The sequence below is a fragment of the Salvelinus alpinus genome, chromosome 26, assembly GCF_045679555.1.
Source record: "Salvelinus alpinus chromosome 26, SLU_Salpinus.1, whole genome shotgun sequence".
Lineage (NCBI taxonomy): Eukaryota > Metazoa > Chordata > Actinopteri > Salmoniformes > Salmonidae > Salvelinus > Salvelinus alpinus.
In genome coordinates this window covers 3,820,037-3,840,213 of record NC_092111.1, presented here as the reverse complement: position 1 = coordinate 3,840,213, position 20,177 = coordinate 3,820,037, and the positions used below count along the sequence as shown (strand labels likewise).

The window sequence follows — 20,177 nt, the reverse complement described above, 5'->3', positions numbered from 1 at the left end:
CAGTATTTGCTTTTCCAGTTACACTGGTGGGAGTCACTATCAACCTATTTTCACCCACTCAAAAAGACAGCGAAAAGCTTGTTGAATTTAAAATGTGCTATCACTATGCTTTCAACCATCTAAAATAACAACAATGTCTGATTTTGGGTTAAGTTGTCACCCAAATGTCTATCCCTGCTCTTTCAACCATTTAAAAAGTGGGAATACAATGTCAGATATTTTCTTAATGTGATTTTGTTCATGTTTTGTTCATGTGATATCACTGTGCTTCATCTAATAGCAAAACAAATGACCTGGATTGCAGTTGAGATTACATTAAAAGTACAAGGTGAAAATTTGCCCTGCTCCGACATGTAGAATTAAGGAATCACGCCGGCTCTATTCGTGGAATTTCTATCTGCAACGTTCAGGACGTTTTGCAACGGAATGTGGCCAAGATACCTCTACCTTGTAATACGGCGACGCGTCTGTGGTGATGGGAGGGAGGTTATAAATAGCGAGTTGGTGATCAACTTTGTTGTTTGAGCACATAGCTAACGGTCCATAGAGGCAAGGATAGAAACACCTGCGAAACTTATTTTTTGTTTGTTTCAACGATGAACCGAATTATTCTCAGCATTTTCGCAGTTGGCCTGTGTTTTTCAGTTGGTAAGAAACAATTGCTTGTCTTATTTAGGTATCATTTTGATACCTAAAACAATCTTCGATATGTGTGTAATGAATTGTTTAGACTAAACGATATTCGACAATCCTTTTCATCATTCGAAGCTAACCTGTATTTTCTTGTAACAAGATACATGATAGTTTGTCATATCAATAGGTTAACTTTACAGCCAATTAGAAAACGTGAAGAAGAAACCAGATTCAGATCTTTTGCCCAATTATTGGCAAAATAACTGGTCTGATTGGTCAAAAGACCAATTACTAGTGAAAAAATATCTGAAAATCAGCCCAATTGTTTGCATTTGAAAGTTCGGATCCTCGTATCATAGAAAGATCAGAAAAGGGGCAAAAAATAAGTAATTGTACTAGTTTATCTGAAAAGCTCAAAATATATAACAGTATTATGAAATTCTATCTGCTGCTATTTGTCCATGTTATAATGCTAACTGAAAATGCTGCTTGTGTGTGTGATATATTTTTTAGTCTTTATAATTGTATGTTAATTTAAAGTATAATAAGAAAGAGCTAGGATTCTTCCATAAACTGGTTACAATAAAATAATGTTCAACAGCTTTTGGAACAGTTTTAATCATCCTTCATTGAAGTGATGGTAATGAAATGGCCTTTATTTGAGTCTTCAATTGACATCAATGAAACATTTGAGATTAATATCTGAAACTGATTTAATCATATGTCTTAGCTAAGTAGTGATTATTGTTGGCACGATGCCGCTTCTAGAAATTGTAACATTGTAGCTACTAGCCCAAGCCATTGTTCATGACTCTCAGTTCCATTACACTTAAGTCATTGGAGTAAGGAGTCTATTGTGGCAGTCAGTGCCGTTTATGATGAGAGAGGACGATTTATTTTTTAATGAGCATGACCTTTACAGCATGTTGGATGACTGTCATTCATTTTCCTTTCACCCAGTTCAATTTAACATCGATAGGTCTAGGCTACTACATTTTCCCTAAACCTATCATGAGGTTGCTACAACCTAGACTATGAAAAGTTTACAACGTAGGAGCACACAGGTCGAGAGAAATTCTTGGACAGAGAGTGATTCTTGCCTGTATCTAGTTTATCTAGGGTGTAATCATTAGTCCAACAGTTGCAAACGAGTTTCTATTGGATAAATTCCGTAAAAAAAAATGTTTAGTTTCCGTTGAAGAAACATTTTAACAGGATCGGCGAAATGTATACACACCTAATCACGCATAAACACAGTTCACTTTGATTGTAGCCACGTATCCATTGTAGTCTCAATGCACTCTACTCTCACCTTTCCCCTTCGTTTGTGGACTTCAATTAACAACACATCAGCTGTATGTGACCTAGCAAAAAACTTTTCCAAGCCAAACCATGTCATAACTGCTACACACAGCCTACATCGTTGTCCCCTTATTAGCTAAAGTAATGTCCTAGTCAACATAGCTAATAGAATTAATACATTAGTAAACCCACTACAATCATGCAGTAATGTGCCTTTGTAGTCAGTAAGCAGTTAGCAAATGACATACCCAAATCTAACTACCTGTAGCTCAGGACCTGAAGCAAGAATATGCACATTCTTGATTCCATTTGAAAGGAAACACTTTGAAGTTAGTGTAAATGTGAAATTAATGTAGGAGAATATAACACATTAGAATCTGGTAAAAGACAATACAAAGGAAAAAACATGTGTTCATTTCTTCATCTTTGAAATGCAAGCGAAGGGTCAATGTATTATTCCAGGTTAGGCGCCATTTTGATATTTTGCCACTAGATGGCAGCAGTGTATGTGCACATTTTTAGCCTGAACCAATGCATTTCTGTTCAAAATGTTGTATCAAGTCTGCCCAAACGTGCCTAATTGATACATTTTCAATTTCATAACTGTGCGCACTCCTCAAACAATAGCATGGTATTCTTTCACTGTATTAGCTACTGTAAATTGGACAGTGCAGTTAGATTAAGAAGATTTTAAGCTTTCTACCCATATCAGATATGTCTGGGAAATGTTCTTGTTACTTACAACCTCATGCTAATCACATTAGCCTACGTTAGCTCAACCGTCCCATGGGGGGACAACTAGCTAGCTGCATTTGCTAGCTAAGTGGAACTTTTTTTTTCAATTTTGAAGAAATTAATTTATTGAAACTTTTCTTTCTGAGTCAACTACTCAACACATTTTATGCACATCAGTGATAGCTAGCTGTAGCTTATGCTTTCAGTACTAGATTAATTATCTGATCCTTTGATTGGGTGGACATGTCAGTTCATGCTGCAAGAGCTCTGATAAGTTGGAGTACGTCCTCCGGAAGTTGTCATAATTGCTGTGTAAGTCTATGGAAGAGGGTGAGAACCAAGAGCTTCCTAGATTTTGTATTGAAGTCAATGTACCAAGAGGAGGACGGAAGCTAGTTGTCCTCCGGCAACACCATTGTGCTACCCTACAGCATGCTGTTGAGGCTACTGTAGACCATTGCAAAAGTGTTTTAATCAATTATTTGGTGACGTGAATATATTTTGTATAGTTTTATTGAGTTATCCTTTTTAGATGCGTTTTACAATTATGAAATTCGATTAGGATGGTCCTCCCCTTCCTCCACTCTTATGTACAGAATAATTTTGTTAAAAAGGGACTGCCTTTAATAAACAATGAATCCCTTTGAAAACAGCCTGTGACATCTGAGTCACAATTATGTTCGTGTCAAAATTGACTCAAAGTGTAAATGGAATAACTTTGGTCGTAGTCAATCTTGTCTAAAACACAGTTTGGAACATCTATCACACCGGGTAAATGTAAGGTTTGGTTTTGATTTATTTATGTCCATCTGCCCACTAACATGGGTGCAGTGAGTTGCTCTTCATCCAATAACATAGTGAGACAGACTTGCCTGGCAGCTCTGTTTACATAAGACCACACTTCACACATTTTTTAAACTTGAGAAATACTGCACCGAACACCTTAGGTGTGGAATTGCGCCACTAAACATCCTCGGTCAAAACTACAATTAGATTGTTTATCTTAAATTAATTATTGGGATTTTGAGGAAGTTAAATAGCTTTCCTACAGTGCCTACAGGGGGGCAAACATCAATAACCAAACAAGATATTGGTCAGGAAGACTGAAATCAATTATTTTTCTTTTTCTAATGAGCAACAGAACCCATGTGCCAATCAGCCTGTTCAGTGGCTCTTAAGAGCACCAACGCTTGGTCTGAACATTAATACGTATCACTTGTGATTTGATTTTGGAAGCATAAGGACCTTTCAAATTAGCGATCATTTTCAAAAACAAAACGTTAAATTGATTCACACCTTTTTTATAGGGTTAGTGTTCCCACACTGCCATATCTCCATGTTACAGTGTGTGTTTACAGAAGACTGAGGGACCACCTGTACTAATGAGCTATCTAGCATGTTCCCGAACACCTGTGTGTAAAGGATGAAAGCTGCCAGAAAAATGTCACTGAAAAATACTGTTGGCTGCTACTGTTACGGTTAAAATTGTGTACAGTAAGTTTATTTTGCATTTGTGAAATTATTTGGATGTGATATGAAACTAAAGGGCTTTATGTTTCTAGAACCTTATCGCAATTGAGAATCGATTCGGTTTAAATGGAGTTTTTGGCTGCCAGAGCCAGTCTACCTCTGAAAATAACATGAGGTCCTTGGATCTTAAGGAGTCAGGACCGTCAGGAGTAACGGTACCATTAGGCTCCTTAAGAGTACATCTTGGGCTAATGTAAACCTGGGATGACAGTACATAACTGTCACTCCACCACATCCACAACGTATGATACCACTACACAACAATATTAGTGAACGTGTGCTATGGCCCGTATGCGTGTCTTTTCAGTCCCCACTGTTTCATAAAGTGTGGAGAAAAAATATATAATAATCTGCTTCTACTGCTTGCATCAGTTACCTGATGTGGAATAGAGTTCCATGTAATACTGTGCGCCTCCCATAGTCTGTTCTGGACTTGTGGATTGTGAAGAGACCTCTGGCATGTCTTGTGGGGTATGCATGTGTGTCCGAGCTGTGTGCTTGTAGTTTGAACAGACAGCTCGGTACATTCAGCTTGTCAACACCTCTAACAAAAACAAGCTGTGATGAAGTCAATCTCTCCTCCACTTTGAGCCATGAGCTTGACATGCATATCATTAATGCTAGCTCTCCATGTACATTTAAGGGCCAGCCGCACTGCCCTGTTCTGAACCAGTTGCAATTTTTCAAAGTCCCTCTTTGTGGCACCTGACCACACGACAGTAGTCCAGGTGTGACAAACTAGGGCTTGTAGGACCTGCCTTGTTGACCGTGTTGTCAAGAAGGCAGAGCAGCGCTTTATGGACAGACTTCTCCACATCTTAGTGTAACTGATGTGAAATGGCTAGCTAGTTAGCGGTGGTGCGCGCTAATAGCGTTTCAATCGGTGACGTCACTCGCTCTGAGACCTTGAAGTAGTTGTTCCCTTTGCTCTGCAAGGGCCGCGGCTTTTGTGGCGCGATGGGTAACGATGCTTCGTGGGTGTCAGTTGTTGATGTGTGCAGAGGGTCCCTGGTTCGAGCCCAGGTAGGGGCGAGGAGAGGGACTGAAGCTATACTGTTACATTAGCTACTGTTGTATCATGTTTTGACCATGATAGTTTACAATCCAGGGTCACACCAAGCAGTTTAATCTCAATTTGCTCAAATGCCACATTATGAATTACAATATTTAGTTGAGGTTTAGTGAATGTCCCAAATACAATGCTTTAAGTTGATTAATATTTAGGACTAATGTATTCCTTGCCACCCACTCTAAAGTTAAATAATGCAGTCGCTGTAGTAGCTGACGTATACAGTGTTTATTTTTATTTAACCTTTAACTAGGCAAGTCAGTTAAGAACAAATTCTTATTTACAATGACGGCCTACCAGAAGGCTGCCTACGGGGGCTAGGATTAAAAATTATACCCTACCATTAAAGTTTGGGGTCACATAGAAATGTCATTGTTTTTTAAATACATTTTAAAAATTGTCCGTTTTTAAAATATCATTGATCAGAAATACAGTGTAGACGTTGTAAATGACTATCGTAGCTGGAAACGGCAGGTTTAATGGAATATCTACATAGGCATTTAGAGGCCCATTATCAGACACATCACTCCTGTGTTCCAATGTCACGTTGTTAGCTAATCCAAGTTTATCATTTTAAAAGGCTAATTGATCTTTAGAAAAGTCTTCTGCAATTATGTTAGCACAGCTGAAAACTGTTGTTCTGATTTTAAAGAAGCAATAAAACTGTCCTTCTTTAGACTAGGTGAGTATCTGGAGCATCAGCATTTGTGGGTTCTATTACAGGCTCAAAATGTCCAGAAACAAAACTTTCTTCTGAAACTCCAGCTACAATAGTCATATACAACATTAACAATGTCTACACTGTATTTCTGATCAAGAGATGATATTTTAATGGACAAAGAAATAGCTTTTTCTTTTCAAATAACAACATTTTTAAGTGACCCCAAACTTTTGTGTGTAGGACAAAACACACCACAAGGGACAACACTACATAGAGACCTAAGACAACAACATAGCAAGGCAGCAACACATGGTAGCAGCACAAAACATGGTACAAACATTGGGCACAGACAACAGCACAAAGGGCAAGAAGGTTGAGTCATCTGAAAAGGAAGGGGCCTAAACAGCTGCCCTGGGGAATTCCTGATTCTACCTGGATTATGTTGGAGAGGCTTCCATTAAAGAACACCCTCTGTTCTTTTTAGACATAACTCTATCCACAATATAGCAGGGGGTGTAAAGCTATAACAAGACTTTCCGGCAGCAGACTATGATCGATAATGTCAAAAGCCACACAAAACAGCCCCGACAATCGTTTTATAATTTTCTCTCAGCCAATCAGTCATTTGTGTAAGTGCTGTGCTTGTTGAATGTCCTTCCCTATAATCGTGATGAGTGTAAATTTATTTACATTAAAATAGCGTATCTGGTCAAACACAATTTTTTCCAAAAGTTTTCTAAGGGTTGATAACGGGCTGATTGGTCGGCTATTTGAGCCAGTAAAAGGGGCTTTACTATTCTTGGGTAGCGGAAATTATTTTACTTCTCTCCAGGCCTGAAGGCACACACTTTCTAGTAGGCTTAGATTGAAGATATGGCAAATAGGAGTGGCAATATCGCCCGCTATTATCCTCAGTAATTTTCCATCCAAGTTATCAGACCCTGGTGGCTTGTAGTATATTCTAATCTTACTACACTTGCACACACTGTACATAGATTTTCTATTGTGTTATTGACTCTACGTTTCTTTATCCCATGTGTAACTCTGTTGTTTTTGTCGCTTTGCTTTATTTTGGCCTGGTCGCAGTTGTAAATGAGAACTTATTTTCAACTGGCCTACCTGGTGAAATAAAATGCATTTTAAAAATCCCTCCGGTAAAGAATAACATGTATCATGTACTCGCCTAGATTGCGCGTCAGAACCTGTCCACATTATGCATCTGATTTTTACAGGCTTGCCGTTTTTATGTATTACCTTAATTCTGCTAAGCAAGCCTTTGTACCATCTCAGGTTTCAAACCACACCCTTACGATAGGATTTTCTGCAGTCATCTACCTTGACTGAGTTCTTCCTGGATTGTGAATATGTAAGAATCAAAATGACACACACAATTTCTGGCCTCATTTCTCATGATTTATACCAAATATTTTCAGAACATGATTTGATACATTTGCATAGGTTCCCCTAAAAAAAATTGTTGGTGAAACTGAGCCAAAAGTGTAAGCCAGCAACATTACATTCTCATACGGTCTTAGTGTTGTTCAGTGTAATACTCTGGGGTGTATTCACTAGGAACCAAATGGGAGGGTCCTACCTGCATTTGTGCAATAGAAACTCATCTTGGAAATGTTGATACCTTTATCTGAATCCCACAGTTCTTACCTTTCTAACAGTACTAAGGATGTGTTTGTAGGACTTTTGTAAAACTGAAATGTACTTTGAGGGCAGTAGACAATATGTATAGTTTAGAAAATGCCACCAGATGGCGCCAGAGTTTAAGAGGTTAAACCTTTCAGGGACATGGAGTAGAACTAGTGTGCATTGCTGACACCCTCAAGGTAAAACATTTTACTTGACAACTGCATTGTCACGGGAATTATGGTACACTATGTATACACAAAAGTATGTGGATACCCCTCGAAATTAGTGGATTTGGCTATTTTAGCCACACCATTGCAGACAGGTGTATAAAATCAATCACACAGCCACACAATCTCCATAGACAAACATTGGCAGTAGAATGGCCTTACTGAAGAGCTCTGTGACTTAACCTGGCACCATCGTAGGATGCCATCTTAAACTAAAGTTTGGTGGCGGAGGAATAATGGTCTGTGGCTGTTTTTTATGGTTTGGGCTAGGCCCCTTAGTTCCAGTGAATGGAATTTATTAACACTACAGCATACAATGACATTCTTGACGATTCTGTGCTTCCAACTTTGGCAACAGTTCGGGGAAGGTCCTTTCCCGTTTCAGCATGACAATGCCCCTGTGCACAAAGCGAGGTCCATTAAGAAATGTCGAGATTGGTGTGGAAGAACTTGACTGGCCTGCAGAGCCCTGACCCCAACCCCATCGAACACCTTTGGGATGAATTTGAACGCCAACTGTAAGCCAGGCCTAATCACCCAACATCAGTGCTCGACCTCACTAATGCTCTTGTGGCTGAATGGAAGCAAGTCCCAGCAGCAATGTTCCAACATTTAGTGCAAAGCCTTTCCAGAAGAGTAGATTTTTTAAGATGGCATTTTGTCTCTTTTCACAGAATGTTGCCTTGCGTCCAGTGGTGGAAAAAGTACCCAGTTGTCATACTGTAATTTTCCTCAAGTAATAGAAAATAACTCGTGACAGTCACCCAGTAAAATACTACTTGAGTAAAAGTATTTGGTTTTAAATCTACATAAGTATCAAAAGTAAATGTTATTGCTAAAGTATAAATAATTTCAAATTCCTTTTTATAATTAAGCAAACCAGACAGCAAGGGGCACACCAACACACAGATGTAATTTACAAACAAAGCATGTGTGTTTAGTGAGTCCACCAGATCAGAGGCAGTAGGGATGACCAGGGATGTTCCCTTAAGTGCGTGACTGGACCATTTTCCTCTCCTGCTAAGCATTCAATATGTAATATACTTTTGGGTGTCAGGGATCATGTATGGAATAAAAAGTAAAGTAAGTTTTCAAATATAAATGAAGTACAGATACCCCAAAAATACAACTTAGTACTTTACACCACTGCTTGTGTAAAACTCCTTACAGAACATAAACAACACCCGACAATATACAAAAACATAAATAGGGCTGAGGACTGTACAGGGGACTATACAACTGATTATCAAGGCTGTGTTTGTTGGCTTGGTAGTTCTAATGGAACCCATGCAATACTGCATAGTAGTTAGGAGTTCTTTCAGGTGGGGGAATTTAAGATGCTTGAATGTTGCTACAGGCCAATAAAATTCCCCATGACGACTATTTCGTGACATAGTAATCTTGTGTATTTATCAGTCTGCCTTACACATTGTCCATGTAATAATAATTCCCCTTATGTGGTATAACACAAACCATATTGTTTCTAATAATGTATGTCCTAAACATATATAGTATGTCCAGTCTGCCTTAAAGCATAACATTTTGACAGTCATAGGCCACATCATTGTGTGAGTTGTATGAGCAACTGTTTATTCGTACTCAATGGTCACTGTCCTCTTAAAAGGCAACGATGGTGGAGACAATTATTAAGAGGTTGCTTGTGTGGTGAACATTCCCCCTAATCCCCATGACGACAAATATAGAATCAGACAATGACCATTATGGTGCCTCGGTCAGTTCCCATATGACTCATCGCGTCTCCCCATGCCCTTGCGTGCCCGAACAAGGCGTGTGCGCTCATCCTTAACACCCTCATTGCGTCGGTAAATTACCTGTTGTGGCAGGAGTGCAGCAAACTGTGTAAGCCTAGCGGCAGTTCTGTTTGCACTACCTGACTGTCACCTGTTTGTGTGAGGCGGTGACCGATTGGTGGAGCGATGGGAGAGACTGGGCAACGGGTTTGACCGGATTTGTGAAGAGGATAATTAAGGCGCGACCCCAAGACTGACAGAAAAACATTCATGTCATGACTCATGTACGTTATGTAGGCCTGTACGTTTTTTATTTTTTTATTTTATTTTACCGTTATTTTACCAGGTAAGTTGACTGAGAACACGTTCTCATTTGCAGCAACGACCTGGGGAATAGTTACAGGGGAGAGGAGGGGGATGAATGAGCCAATTGTAAACTGGGGATTATTAGGTGACCTTGATGGTTGAGGGCCAGATTGGGAATTTAGCCAGGACACCGGGGTTAACACCCCTACTCTTACGATAAGTGCCATGGGATCTTTAATGACCTCAGAGAGTCAGGACACCCGTTTAACGTCCCATCCGAAAGACGGCACCCTACACAGAGCAGTGTCCCCAATCACTGCCCTGGGGCATTGGGATCTTTGTTTAGACCAGAGGAAAGAGTGCCTCCTACTGGCCCTCCAACACCACTTCCAGCAGCACCTGGTCTCCCATCCAGGGACTGACCAGGACCAACCCTGCTTAGCTTCAGAAGCAAGCCAGCAGTGGTATGCAGGGTGGTATGCTGCTGGAAGTTCCCCTACGTTACTATGCACAGTATGGCAACCTTGTTTGGTGTGCTTTCAGGAGCTGAGCCTGTAGGTTGTTGTATGTACTGTAGTGGTATGGTAGGGGAATTAGCATTCTCATTGAAGACTATTGTTTTCACTCATGGGGACGGTTTCCCGGACACTTAAGTCTAGTCTTGAACTAAAAAGCGTTGTCAAAATAGCTTTAGTCCAGGACTAAGCTTGATTTGTGTCTGGGAAACCGTCACTTAGGCTGCGTTTACACAGGCAGTCCAACTCTGCTCTTTAGAACAATTGTCAAAAGAGCTGCTCTGATTGGTCAGAAGACCAATAAGTGGAAAAAATAACAGAAATTGGCGGCTTTTGTAAATGCAGCCTCTGCATTTAGGTCAAAGCATTGAGTGGGAAGGTTTTTGAAAAGTAGAAGTTTACTTGTGCGCTTACATCTGTCCTGTCTGCATTCTCTGGGTATTCCCTCAAGGATGTCCTTGTCGGAAAGACACCTTATTTCATATTTGAACCTAAAGAATGGAATTCAAACAATGATTGAATGATCAGATCACATGGCAACAAGCGGTTTTGATACACTGAGTGGCTTTAAAGTTGGATAAAAGCTGAATCAATGTCTGGAAGGTTACATAATGATACTTTGTCATGTAGTGTATCAAAGACCGTGGACACCTGCTCGTCAAACATCTCATTTCAAAACCATGGGCATAAATATGGAGTTCCCTTCACTGGAACTAAGGGGCCAAGCCCGAACAATGAAAAGCATCCCCAGGTCATTATTCCTCCCCCCACCAAACTTTACAGTTGGCACTATGCATTGGGGCAGATGGTTCTCCTGGCAGCCGCCAAACCCAGATTTGTCCATCGGCCTGCCAGATGGTGAAGCGTGATTCATCACTCCAGAGAATGCGATTCCACTCCTCCAGAGTCCAATGGCGCCAAGCTTTACACCACTCCAACTGACGCTTGGCACTGCGCATGGTGATCTTCAGGTTTGTGTACGGCTGCTCGACCATGGAAACCAATTACATGAAGCCCCCGACTAACAGTTCTTGTGCCGACGTTGCGTCCAGAGTCAATTTGGAACTCAGTGAGTGTTGAACCCGAGGACAGACAATTGTTTTACGCACTACGTGCTTCAGCACTTGGGGTTCCCATTCTGTGAGCTTGTGGCCTACCACTTCGCGGCTGATGTTAATTGCCCCTAGACGTTTCCACTTCAAAATAACAGCACTTCCATTTGACAGGGGCAGCTGTAGCAGGGCAGAAATATGACGAACTGACTTGTGAAGGTGGCATCCTATGACAGTGCTACATTAAGTCACTGAGCTCTTCAGTAAGGCCATTCTACTGCCAATGTTTGTCTATGGAGATTGCATGGCTGTGTGCTCACTTTTATACACCCATCAGCAATGGGTGTGGATGAAATGGCCGAATCCACTAATTTGAAGGTGTACACATACTTTTGTGTGTATATATTGTGTGGAACATGACACCCAAGCAGTTGAGTCATTGGGTTGGAATTTGGGGATCCACTCGCTTTCAATGGAAGTTTGGTGTCAGGAGTGGCAGGAGTGGCACTAAATCAGGAGTGGCACTTTCTTTGATTGGGTGTGACTGAAACCAGTGTTTGAAAGGGAAGGGTGGTGCAGGCTTCTGCATGGCGCTTTTACAACCTTTCTAAGCAACCCAATGTTCCTTGGCTCAATCAAAAATTGCTTAAATTATTTTTTCCCCCCACCAGACATTGATAATTGAAGGCCACACCATGTTTTCCCGCTTCATGGAAAGGCCTACATTTTGTAGGTGACGTGCGCACACTGGCATATACGTACGCTGTTTAATTTACTGGCCCAGTCATGGGATGAGTTTGTCACACACGACTTGATGGACAGGTTTTGAACTCCTAAGGTACTGCGTGTGTGTCCGGGAGGGTTATTTGAATAAGTCAACTTGCTCAGGGACTTGCAACTAATTGGTTGAATTTATGGTTGTTGCGGTCATTCATTTCATTCTGTTGTTTCCGGCAGACCATTCCTCCCCTGCCCCCTAAAACCACTAAACTTATTTTTTATAAAGTGGAGCTTACTGGGAAGCAGCCATTTTGTCTGTCCCCATCAAGAGCTACACACAAAGCATCAGCCTTTGTTTTGAGTAGTGAACAAATATTCAAACAACCTTGCCCTTCTATGACTAACCATAATGGTACCTACGCAGGTTGGGCCCTTCATCCACTGAAGTGAACAAAACCGGGGAGAGTCAACGGCTAAAACGTTGCGTTTGGCCCATCCCATGTTAAGAGACTGTCTCAATGATGTAGGATTGCATCAACACGCATTAGGTCGAGGGGCTTATCTACAAGAATGTTTACTTGAACATATAATTTGTAGAATGGCATGGTCATTTATTGCGTCGTTTTTATTTATCTTGCTTTCTCATCCCAGGCCAGGCTCTGCAGTGCTACGAATGTCAAATCTGCCTCTTCAAGACCAAAGTCACCTGCGAGGCCGAGGAGCAATGTTTCAACGGTGTCGGAAAAGCAGGTAAGGACCCAAGGACTGGCTGACACGGGTCATAGGTGTCTTTCATTGTAATCATTTAGCAGACGCTCTTATCCAGTGCGACTTAGTGCATTCAACACCGGTAGATAAACAACCATATATAGCAGTCATTGTAAGTACGAACTTTCCTCAATAAGCAGCTTACAGTATCAGCAAAATTGGTAAAAGACAAGTGAGTTTGTGCTACAAACAACAGTAAGGTTTATTTTTTTACACCTTTTAAAGAGCCTTTGTCCTCTTCAGAAGCCAACAAGGCAGGAAGACAACCTGCTACCATCCCTTTGCAGATGCTAAAATTTCACTTGTCAGCATTCTGCCTTGGGGCAAAAAGCTTATGGAAAACCACTTACGATTCTTAGTTTGTTGAATTACGCGCCGCTTGGCACGACGATGCCCAAGTAAATAAGTTAAGAGGCACCACATTATTTCTGTCTTTTCATCCACATCTAAGGTTTTGGACATCAAGACAAAAGGCTGCCTGAAAATGGACAAGTGCAACATGGTGACTGATACCAAGATCCCTTACATTTCCAACACCACAGTCTACAGCGTAAACAAGACCTGCTGTAGCACGGACCTGTGTAACGCTGCCCCGGGCCTGCCCCGGATGCGCTTCCTGCACCTGGCCCTCGCCACCACCTTCGTGACCAAAGTCCTGGTGTAATGGGGGGAAGCCCTCTGGCCTACACGTATGCATATACAGAGGTTGATACGCATGTAGGTTGACGGTTCACACACACGCCAACATTAGCAGTAATCTGTCCATGTATAGATGTCCTGCATTATCTTATATAATTTAGGCCAAGGAGGAAACATTTGTTAGTGTATCATATACCATCTAAACTTCAATTATTTCTACCCACATTTTTTTTGTCCTTGATGCCTCTGTAAATCTCTCAATTTGTTTTATTGCTCACTTGGAAATGAAGTCAGATTAGCTTTTTTCCCTGACCCTCATTCCGTTGCACTTACACACCAGGGAAAACATTAAATTAAATGGAATGCTCTAGAATGCTCATATACAATAGGCAAGTTTATCAACTTAATTGAGCAGATGTTTTCTGGCACTTTAGTAGGATGAAGCGCTTCAGTCATTATACTGTATAACCCATGAATGTGTATACTGCGATTCATTCATCATCAATAGGGAGCTCCGCTAACAAAGACAATCTTTACCATCTTTGGTGTTGGTTATACCGGCTTGTACAGTAGGTGTTATGGGTGATGGACTGCATGTATAACCATTCAGTGTTATCCCAATTACCATGCTCTATTATACAGTATATCTTCTTAGGACACCACAGGCCATCAGCTTGAATGAGGCCAATGTATACATTTCAAGGGTTAAGTACATGCCATTTCAGTCAATGTTAATTTCAGATGAATGCTAATTTCAAACCACTATTTTAATTTGATCACTGTTAATGAGCTGATTATCCAGCCACTTGGTGTTGGGGAGCGCCACTGATCACCCAAATTAATAATGCAATTGCTCTATGACCATGTTTCCCCCATTCATGAGCTACATGATGACCTAGACCAAAGGAGGGCTAGTTGCTAAACTAGTCTCTCTCCCTAGAAAGGGCAAGCAATGTGGTTAATCTTGTTTTGACCGGGAACTGTATTTTTGGCCACCCTGCCTATTCCTTTTTGCCTAAAGTAATGCTTGTATTTGTATGGCAATATTACAATGTAGAGAATTAAATCAAGCTTTTTAAATGCTATATTTTTATGAATAGGATTATTTTCTAGGTTAATTGGACATTTGTCAAACTTACTTTCTTGTTTGGGAAGAACTGTGTACTAATTTGATGTTAGCCATGTACTAACTGTAAATGGCTTGACTGATTGGGTAAATATGAAACATTTTATTTTTGAAAACCTATTTTAAACAATGTGTATACTGTACGTGATTGCTGGGTGACTGTGCAAAATAAATGAAATTCAATAAATGATTAAAGCTTCTACAAAATCCCTTACCACCTTAATTCTTTGCTATTGTCTATCGGCGTCATGACCTTTTTTCCACTCCCAAACAAACCAGTCAAGTTTGTAGCTTAGCAGTACACAGGTTTTCCCCTCCCCGGTGCCCACTCAAACCACTTAAAAACCTGGTGAAAATTCACATTAGCCATCTTTTTCTATAACATACCTGTGTTTCGTCAAGTACAAGTAGCATTTAGCGACGAATGGGTCAGCTATTCGTTCATCCGCACCCGCCCATCTATGTGAAAATCTGAGGCCCCGACCCCGCAAATAGGGCGATAGAAAATGCCCTTTTGTAAACCTAATTTAGATTAATTAACTCCACGATTTACAATAGCGATGAGTAGTGTGGGTGGACTGGAGCTCCGATGTCACAAATGAACATTATTCCGTGTAAATGCGGGCAATTCTTTAGGTGCTGAAATCGATAGCTTTTGATTTTATCCCTTTCAAAAACAAGTTACAACTGCAGTAACTGCGGTATTTTGGATGCAGTAATTGCAGTTATACTGCAATCTTCTTAAGAAATGTAACGTCACCGCACAACTCCATCAATAGTTTATTCAGTAACATTTAGATAGTCTACCAAGATGTTGGAAAGCAGAAACATAAGCCTATTTGTTAGTCAACTCGTCTATAATTAGGAGAACCGGGACGAAAGTAACTTTTTTCCTTAATTACTCCGATAGATGGTAAAGAGTTTAAATGAAATAGACGGAAAACAGAACTACCGCAACATAACTTTTGTACCTGGCAGCGGGGCGAGAGTAAGACAGCCTTGGGATGGAAGTAACATGCTGACCAGACCGGACGCCTCGCAATATACATTTAGAAATCCATGTTATTCAATTATTGCACCCACACTGCTCGCGAGCGTCTGCGTTGCCAAGGGCTAAAATAGAAGTAATTCCTATTTGACGCAGATCTCGCTGAATAACTGCCTCTCCCATCTCCTCGGTTTATAGAAGCAGGTACCCACGTGGGTGATTGAAGTTAATACTGTAATGAAACAGCAGGGAGCAGGTCTCGAACCCTCGATTTCCGCGCTTATAAACCCAGGGTCGTTACAATACAATGGCAGTTTAGATGCGATCACCATATAAGGTCAAATATGAAAAATCCTGGAAGGCAGAGAGATGACTAGAAACAATTCGGTTGGCCGTTTAATGTTTGGATTAATTGTCGGAGTAGAGGACCTTGTGCATTTCAGGTAAAATAACAACTCAATGTTTATATCCCAGGACAAATTAACGTTAGCTAACTAGCTAAATTGCCATACATGTTTAATGCTTTTCGACCTGTCCCCAAATTAATGTCATTGGCTCAGTTTGTTTTGATATTTTAACCTGCGTGTCGTGATCGCGTTTGGTGTAGGGGGACAAAATACATTTAAGCACGATAGCGCCGGTTTTGGGTTCTGCGTAACAGCTAGCGGGAAGTGCACTAAATCGGTTATATTTTTAACCCTCGTTACTTTCAACAAATGTACCATAGGTTTGAAATGTATGAAGATGAACCATGCATCAACATCACATGCGCGCAACCACAATATTTTGCATTACAATATTAAATCGGACAGAAATGGGAAATGGATCACATAATAGCTATATTAACTATTTTCTCTTTAATGGGAAAATGTAGTAGTGGATGTTTTTCACCATTTTCAATGAGTATTCACGTTTAGCCCTGCCAATCAGATGAGCCCCAGCTGTCCTTGCCTATGTCTTGATAGAATGTTTTATTCTCTTCACAAAAGGCAAACTCATACTTATCACATTCCATGGCTTGACACAAGATAATTGACCCCATTATAGTAAAGATGTTTTTTTTTAACCACTAACCTGTCGATTAAAGCTTGTGAGAAGCTGATCAATTAAGCCAATTGATTAAGGTACAATTATGATTTAATTTTCAAACATTGTCACTTGTTGATATTTTGCTAACATATAAGCAATATGAACTAAAGAAGACAAGGGCCTGTGCTTAAAAGGTTTTTTTTTTATTCCAGGTTAACGTGTAATTTATCCCAGGCTACCCAAGACTGTCACTAGATTGGTTAAGAAAATTACATGTTAAACAACTAAACATAACTCTACAACCGAAAAACCTTAGCGAGTCTTTTTTCTTACATCGTACAAAACTTGATATCTCGGCAAAACATGGTTGGACTGGTATTTATTTATTTTTTTGCAGGGGGCGTGTCCTCTGCATTAGGAACCTTCTTCGGTGAGGTTTAACGGCGGTTGGCATCCGATATTAATGGTGCATTTCCGGCCACCAATGAATTGTACTGGAGTATAAATGTATTATACTTTGTGATACAAAAAGGGGAAATAAAGAAATAACAAATTACCCTGCTAACAAACCTTATACTCAAAAACCCACCACCCCATTCCACTATTTTGATCCTACACCAGGTTGACGCCCTAGGAGGACGGGACACTACCATTTAACACACCCTGTAACTCTTCTACAGTAAAATCTCATAAACCCAAGTACTTCTCTGCAGCTGCCACAACTATTTTCTCTGATTTACATTCCATTTCTGCAGTACAGTTAATAACCATGCCAATGAACGCTAAAAAGCCAACCTTCCTGAAGCATATTTCATTCGGGCAAAAGTCTACTACTCACCAGGAGCCTCTTAGGATCCCTCACCCTTGACCCATCTTCCTGTACTTTCTTCACTGTCTCAGCAAACAACACCTTCTGTACAACTCTGACCCTGGCAACCTCCACCTGCTTCTCTCACACTTCTGATCCCCAGCATGGGCACCCATACAGTTAAACACACACTGCTTCTTTCACCAATACTTCACAATCCTTTGTCCCATGCCCTCCTGCACACTTCTCACATCTAGGAAACTCCCTCCTACACACTGCTGAAACATAACCATAAGCTTGGCACCTGAAACATCATAGTGGATTCGGCACAAAAGCTCTTACGGGATAACTGACATATCCTAACATTACTTTGTTGGGTAACAACTCAGCATCAAAACTTAAAAAGAACAGACAGTGACTCTTCTGTTTCACGCCACCGGGTCTGCGGTGGGCTTCACAGACACCGGGAATCTTCAACATTAGTTGATCCAGCTCCACCCTCACCGCTACCACTGTAATCACTCACTCCTTTCAATGGCATCCTGTTCCTGAGAGCAAAGCAAGAACAGTTCTCATTCCCATTCGCGTGGCGCCTGCTCCCTCTGGACAAAAGAAACACAATCATCACAAGTCCACTTCAGGTTAACTTCACCAATTCAACCGCACCCAACCTGAAACCACATTTGGTCCAGCCAAAACTGAGTGGTGCCCTTTCTCCAAAAATTATTCCTACTGGACCAGATTCATCTTTACCATGACCATCGGTGTGAGGCTCGTGCTCCGAGATCTTCACCACACCTGCCAACACAGGTAATTCATCCTCATTCTCTTCCAATTCAACCCCAGAGCGACTGGAGTACAGCTCATTCTGTTTGTACTTGACGCCAATCTTCCTCGACGCACCATCTCCGTTATGGTTGCTAGCTTCATCAGATTCACACTCGTAACCTACTTCCTTCCACCTCATCGACCCCAAGCCTGGAAAACTAAATTTCATAACACTATCAGTGTCGGATGCCTTGTTCCTATCGCCATCTTCGAGAGCATGTTCTCCCGCTCAATGTTCTCGAGTTCTCCGCCGTTGTTTTATGAACTTGCTGACTTCTCGTTAATCAATAGGCTATGTCAAAATATACATAGGTGATATTGGGGTGTCTTTGAATCCGGAGACACAGAGACCCAAAATATCAAGGCAACAACATTATAGAAACAAGGACAGTGAAAAAGGATAGTTTATAGCGCCTTTGAATCTACAGTGTCTAAGGAGTACTGCCAGAATGGCTCTCTTTGTTTTAGTTTACATATGTCACCTCATCTTGGTGAAATGTAGACGTGCTCTAGAGCTACAAAGCACAGGGAGGAAGTCTCCGACCACATTTTCCAATCAAGCATACAGTACCAGTCAAAAGTTTTTGACTAAGAAGCAGAGAGATGGAGTGCTGCATCAGATGACCTGGCCTCCACAATCACCCGACCTCAACCCAATTGAAATGGTTTGGGATGAGTTGGACCGCTGAGTGAAGGAAAAGCAGCTAACAAGTGCTCAGCATATGTGGGAACTCCATTAAAACAGTTGGAAAAGCGTTCCTCGTGAAGATGGTTGAGAGAATGCCAAGAGTGTGCGAAGCTGTCATCAAGGCAAAGGGTGGCTACTTTGAAGAATCTAAAATATTAAATATATTTTGATTTGTTTTGATATCGTCACTATTATTCTAGAATGTAGAAAATAGTAAAAATAAAGAAAAAACCTTGAATGAGTAGGTGTGTTCAAACTTTTGACTGGTACTGTAAATTGGCTTTAAGTTTGACCAATATAAGCAGACCCGCAGATGCATTTGAGCATGTACAGTGGGGAGAACAAGTATTTGATACACTGCCGATTTTGCAGGTTTTCCTACTTACAAAGCATGTAGAGGTCTGTAATTTTTAAAATCCAGAAAATCACATTGTATGATTTTTAAATAATTAATTTGCATTTTATTGCATGACATAAGTATTTGATCACCTACCAACCAGTAAGAATTCCGGCTCTCACAGACCTGTTAGTTTTTCTTTAAGAAGCCCTCCTGTTCTCCACTCATTACCTGTATTAACTGCACCTGTTTGAACTCGTTACCTGTATAAAAGACACCTGTCCACACACTCAATCAAACAGACTCCAACCTCTCCACAATGGCCAAGACCAGAGAGCTGTGTAAGGACATCAGGGATAAATTGTAGACCTGTACAAGGCTGGGATGGGCTACAGGACAATAGGCAAGCAGCTTGATGAGAAGGCAACAACTGTTGGCGCAATTATTAGAAAATGGAAGAAGTTCAAGATGACGGTCAATCACCCTCGGTCTGGGGCTCCATGCAAGATTTCACCTCGTGGGGCATCAATGATCATGAGGAAGGTGAGGGATCAGCCCTAGACTACACGGCAGGACCTGGTCAATGACATGAAGAGAGCTGGGACCACAGTCTCAAAGAAAACCATTAGTAACACACTACGCCGTCATGGATTAAAATCCTGCAGCGCACGCAAGGTCCCCCTGCTTAAGCCAGTGCATGTCCAGGCCTGTCTGAAGTTTGCCAATGACCATCTGGATGATCCAGAGGAGGAATGGGAGAAGGTCATGTGGTCTGATGAGACAAAAATAGAGCTTTTTGGTCTAACTCCACTCGCCGTGTTTGG

At 41.0% G+C, this 20,177-nt stretch overlaps 1 protein-coding gene across 1 annotated transcript; it reads left to right on the top strand.

Annotated features, from left to right (window-relative positions):
* Window positions 1-480: 480 nt before the first annotated feature.
* Window positions 481-14,889, top strand: LOC139554470 (prostate stem cell antigen-like). Its single transcript, XM_071367281.1, has 3 exons — window positions 481-648; window positions 12,794-12,892; window positions 13,357-14,889. The coding sequence occupies exons 1-3, from the start codon at window positions 597-599 to the stop codon at window positions 13,572-13,574; spliced, it is 369 nt and encodes a 122-aa protein (XP_071223382.1). The 5' UTR covers window positions 481-596; the 3' UTR covers window positions 13,575-14,889.
* The last annotated feature ends 5,288 nt before the right edge of the window (window positions 14,890-20,177 follow it).